The sequence below is a fragment of the Phaseolus vulgaris genome, chromosome 3 (genome assembly GCF_051622355.1).
Source record: "Phaseolus vulgaris cultivar YP4 chromosome 3, ASM5162235v1, whole genome shotgun sequence".
NCBI classification, from domain to species: domain Eukaryota; kingdom Viridiplantae; phylum Streptophyta; class Magnoliopsida; order Fabales; family Fabaceae; genus Phaseolus; species Phaseolus vulgaris.
In genome coordinates, this window is record NC_143500.1 from 27808059 (window position 1) to 27813898 (window position 5840).

A 5840-nucleotide genomic window follows, 5' to 3' on the forward strand; every position below is an offset into this window, starting at 1 on the left:
GACTGCAGGCTACTTAATTAATCTCACACCATCCTCCATTCTAAAAGGAAAAACCCCTTATGAAGTGATCCATGGATGTGTACCCAGTTACGCGCACTTACGAGTATTTGGTTCATTATGTTATGCTCATAATCAAAATAGACAGCGAGATAAATTTGATAGTCGTAGCCGAAAATGTGTGTTTGTCGGGTATCCATATGGCCAAAAAGACTGGAAATTATTCTATTAATGATTTTGTCCGGTAATATTTACATGAACCAATTTCCTCGGCAAAGTAGCAATTTTTGCTCTCTTCATCTTCGGCACAGATTTCAAATTTGGCTTGGAAAATATCAGAAAGGCTTTTCTTTAGCACTCACAGAAAAGTTGAAGATTTTTCTCCTTTGTAACCCGTAGGTTCAAAATGTAAACGGAAAGACGTCGATAAAGAGTGGTTGGACAGATTTGATAATAACAACCTGCAATATTCACTTAAAATTTTCACAATATTACACTTCTTTTCATGTTAAACAAGGTGAATCACGTTGTGTTATACTCTGTACACTTTGTGAAGTGAAAAATTGAAGCCCTCCATTGTTGTTTTATGATGTGACCTCTAGTGCTTCTCTTGTTTGTCCAAGTATATTGAACACTGTTGCTGCTATGTGAGAAGGTGTAAGACCGGCTGAAAACAATTGGTCAGCAGGTGATCCATGGTCAATATAGCGATCCGGAAGGACTATTGGCCTCCACTGCATAGGTGTCATGCAAAGCTCATGAGTTTAGGGAAACTAGTAAAAGCTTAGGAGAAATTTCCAAGATGCACAAAATGCTAAACTTGTTTGGTTTCTTACCTTCAATTTGCCATCTAGAAGGCCATCAAGGGCCATGAACTGAGCAACGTGTGAAGCAAATCCTCCAATCGATCCTTCTTCTACTGTGATCAAAACCTCATGTGATTTTGCCAGGCTGCGAATCAGTGAACAATCCAGCGGCTTACAGAAGCGTGCATCAGCAACTGTTAAGCGCAAGCCATGACGTTCCACTAAGGAAGCCGCAGCCAAACAGTTTTGAACAGCCGATCCATAGCCCAAAAGAGCCACTCTTTCCCCTTCTATTAATATCCTTCCTTTACCAATCTGATACAATATCATAACAAAAACATCAAATGGATTTGCAAAACTATTCGTAATACTCTCCACGAGGATATGTACGTGGATAAAGCTCTAACTTTACCTCAAGAGGAGTTCCTTTATTTCCAGCTGGTAGTTCATAACCAATGCCATTTCCCCTTGGGTATCGGAAACAACTAGGTCGATCATTAATGGCTGCTGCGGTGGCAACCATGTGGAAAAGCTCGGCCTCATCCGAAGGAGCCATGACCACCATGTTAGGGAGACATGCCATAAATGTGACATCAAAAGAACCGCAATGTGTGGGACCATCTGCTCCAACTAATCCAGCTCTGTCCATTGCAAATCTTACAGGCAGCTTCTGTAAGTCAACATCATGCACCACCTGTGGAATGGACATTGAAAACATACGTATTAGCACTGATTTTGAAGTTAATGTTACGGTGGTTACTGACAATGTCTTGACACTAAAACGCATTGTATCATCATTTAACTAATCATAGAGCAGAAATCATTTATCCTGTGTATACTATCCTACCTGGTCATAAGCCCTCTGCAAGAATGATGAGTAAATTGCACAGAAAGGCTTAAGACCTTCACAAGCCAAACCCGCAGCAAATGTAACAGCATGCTGCTCTGCTATCCCCACGTCAAAGCATCTTGCTGGGAAACGGCGATGGAAGATATTCATGCCAGTTCCACCTCCCATTGCAGCATGGATTGCAACAATGTCTTTGTCAGCTTCTGCTTCTGCAATCAAGGCCTCTGCAAAGTATGTGGTGTAAGACTGAGTTGCAGCCTTGGTTTTGAATTGCTTCCCAGTTGGTGGGTCAAACTTGGTAACCCCTGCAAAGTCAAAACCAAGTCATATATCCATGAGGAATACAAGTCAAAGCCAATTCATCATGAAACAAACGAAATTCTTTTTTTCAGATTATTGATTATGCTTCATAAGGCAGTGATGGCAGTAACTGGTAAAGGTATTAGGGGCGCTGTAATTTTGAATCACTAAAATGTGATAAAATTGTTTTAGGATTTACGTGGGTAAAATTGAGAATTTAGTGATTCTTCCTTACCATGGTACTTGTCTGCTGCCTTTTCTGCGTATGGGTATCCACGGCCTTTTTCAGTGATAACATGGATCAGTACAGGACCCGTTGTTTTAGTACTTTTCACTTCGTTAAGAATGGCAACAAGATCATCTATGTTATGACCATCAACAGGACCAATATAGTAGAGTCCAAGCTCTTCAAAGAGTGTTGATCCAGAACCACCGATCATGCCACGAGCATACTCGTCAACTTTTGCAGCCAATTCATGCATAGGACCGCCAATTCGTTTAGTAACACCCTATTAAACATCATTTTGTCAATGTGCAGTTTGAGTATACTTTGTGGCTGTAAATCCCTCATTGATAAACTAATGAAGTTGTAGTACCCACCTTGGCAACCTCTCTCAATTCTCTAAGAGGCCTATTTGATTGTAATCTACTGAGAGCACTGCTCAAGGCTCCTACAGGTGGTATGGGTCCATCAAGAGTAGCAGTGGGTAAAGAGACCTGTTTGTTGTCATTCAGAATAACAATCATGTCAGAATCAAGGTATCCAGCGTTATTCATGGCTTCATAAGCCTGCCCTGCTGTCATGGCACCATCACCGATAACAGCAATCACGTTATTCCCTCTTCCCTTCAGATCTCTCCCAATAGCCATTCCTATTGGTTCAATAAAACATCAAAAGTTAAAGCCAAATCTCAAAATCCCATTGTTAAACATGAAAGGAACAAACTCATGCCACCTTCTACTTTTTCTATTCATATAACATTTTATAAGTTTAATTTATATGCATTGTGAACATAAAAATCTTTACACTGTCAACCAATTAAAAAGTCAATAATATGACTTCCGAGATAACGACTGAAAAAAGTCAATAAACTTATTGTGAATGACAAATTATGAATGAATGAATGACAGTGTGAATTCATAGACGGTTTACTCATATTTTATTAAACCAATTTTTTACTTGAAACCCAGAGAACAGACAGAAGAAGTACCAAGTCCTGCTGAAATAGTGGTTGAGCTGTGACCAGTGCCAAAACAATCATATTCACTCTCAGAACGCTTGGTAAACCCAGATAACCCATTTGTCTGCCTCATGGTATGCATCATATCCCTCCTACCAGTGAGTATCTTATGTGGGTAAGACTGCAAATTCACACAAGGTTGTCCAATTTAGAACAAGGAACATCCAAACTAAAGCAAAAGCACCAAGGAAGTCGATAACCAACCTGGTGACCAACGTCCCACAATATCTTGTCCTTAGGGGCATTGAAGACATAGTGGAGGGCAACAGTGAGTTCCACCACACCAAGGCTTGAGCCCAAATGCCCCCCGGTTCTAGAAACACTGAAAATAACATCAGAACGCAGTTCATCCGCTAGTTGCTTCAGTTCCTGCATCAATCAACATCCCCGTTTTGTCATACCATGTACTTTTACAGCTTAAATAATAATAATAATAATAATAATAGTAATAATAATAATAATAATAATAATAATAATAATAATAATAATAATAATAATAATAATAATACAATTGCAACTTTATTATAACAAAACAAGCAGCAAAAATTAGGTACATAATTCCAGTCAGTGTACCTTGGTAGAGAGATTCTTCATATGAATTGGGTAGTTTACAGTGTCGAGAAGAGGGGTTGGCGGTCTCTGGGAATAATACTCCCCACTCTCTGACATTGAAGCATGAACCCCACTTGATCTCTTCTTTGTCTACACACATAACACCACATACACATACCCTTTTATTCAGCAATTATAAAAAAACTTAGAAATTTTTTGAAACAAAGCTACAATTAGAGTCCCATTCCCGACCAAAAAAGGTGATTTGAAAGAAGAAGGGAGAGGCATTGCATGGATAAACGGTAACCTGGTTAAGCCTGTGAGTGTGGTGGGAACGCAGAGAGTGAGAAGGAAGATGAAGCAGTGATGTAGGAGAATGAGAAGAAGGTGTGGTTGGGTTTAGGAGAGAAGGGTATGAAATGAGCGCGTAGATATCCATGATGAGGAGAAAGGAGAAGTGAAGAGAATAGAATGCGAAAGAAGAATCTTTATAGAAGATAAAGAGGCAGAAAGCCGGCACTAACAGTGACAGATTGTGGGGAGGTGGATGAATTTAATATCACATTATTATATTTGACATTTGAAGGATGAAGAAGAGAGAGAGAGAGAGAGAAGACGTGTGGCAACGAGTGGCTGAGAGAGAGAGATGAAATGAATAAAAGGAGCGGAGAAGCATGGTTCGTGTGAGAATGAAGAAGGAAAGTGGAAGAGTGTTTGTGATTTAATTTGTTTAATTGAGTTGGAAAAGATGGTGAGTGATTAGTTATGTGTGCGATTGGACCACGTCACACAAGAAATCACAAATGGATAGAATCATTGGATAGATAGCATCCTCCTAAGTTGTTCTTTTCCTACTTTGTCTCTCCCAATTCCTCTCTTCCTTGGTTGGGTTTGGTAATGATGAGAATCACAATGCTCTCCTACATCTTCTTCTAATATTCTTTAACAATGCTACCTAACTTTTTTATTTTATTTTTCAAAAACCCAAAACTGTTGAAAATTTAGCTTTCTAAACAAATATTATTTATTTGATCAATTTAATTTACATTAATTAAGTAATAATATATTTTGTTATTGATAAATTTGTGGATTTATTTTTCTATTTTGTATTCACTGTTAGCTTTTTTTTTTTTAATTTGAATTTGTGAATTTTTCGTATGATCATAATAAAATATATTTTCAGTATTATTTTCAATTTTCAGTATTATTTTCAATTTTCAATTTTTATTATCAAATATTTTTTACCATCAAACAACTTAAAATGTTACTAATTTTAAATCACAAAATTTCATTAGTACTTAAAAAGTAAATAATGGTAACATATTATGTTATTAGCAATAACATCACAACTTAAACTATTATGATTCCGTATATGGTTGTAAAATTGTATAAACAAATATTATAAAAGGAAAAATAAGTTATGCACAGAAAATCACTTTGGAAGTGAGCGATTTTTTTGTGACGTTGGAGGAGATCTCGAAACTTCTAGTGGAAATTGGATTTGTTCTAAGGTTGACGCGCGACGTTTTTCTTCTTTACCTAGAATCGTGGTTGCACAATCAGGAATGTTCACGCCCTTCTTTTTCTCTGCATTCCTTCTTTTTTGCGATCTTCTCCACACTTCTGGTGGTCCCTTCCACTTGCGGCAGTCAGCACTTAAGACAATTTTTGTTTCCTTGCCTGTTGGATATGGATAGGGGTGGCAATGCGGGCTGGCCCACCCCGCGTTTGGCTCGCAAAATGTAGGTCGGGTTGGTCCGTCCCGCGTAAAGAGTGCGAGCTCATTTCAATGGCCCGCACCTCATAAAAGGTGACCCGCGGGCCTGTGGTTTAGCCCGCATAAGAAAAATATTTTTTTAAATTAAAATTTCATTAATTATAAAAAAAAAACTTATTCCTACTACTGAAAAATTAAAATTTTATCTATGTTTCAATTCATTCAATTAAGATAAAAAAAATATATAAATTTAAGTGTGAGGGTTGTCAGAAGGCTTGATTAAAAATAATTAAGTTTTACTTTGCGTCTATTTTTTCATATATATATATATATATATATATGTGTGTGTGTGTGTGTGTGTGTAAATGTATAAGAGT

At 37.6% G+C, this 5840-nt stretch overlaps 1 protein-coding gene across 1 annotated transcript; it reads right to left on the reverse strand.

Annotated features, from left to right (window-relative positions):
• Positions 1-443: 443 nt before the first annotated feature.
• Positions 444-4482, reverse strand: LOC137806938 (putative 1-deoxy-D-xylulose-5-phosphate synthase, chloroplastic). Its single transcript, XM_068607335.2, has 10 exons — positions 4054-4482; positions 3768-3896; positions 3399-3563; positions 3165-3315; positions 2554-2825; positions 2189-2462; positions 1651-1958; positions 1216-1497; positions 834-1118; positions 444-731 (listed from the first exon to the last, which is right to left on the reverse strand). Exons 1-10 carry the CDS (start codon positions 4183-4185, stop codon positions 582-584), a joined length of 2148 nt encoding a protein of 715 aa, XP_068463436.1. The 5' UTR covers positions 4186-4482; the 3' UTR covers positions 444-581.
• Positions 4483-5840: the final 1358 nt, after the last annotated feature.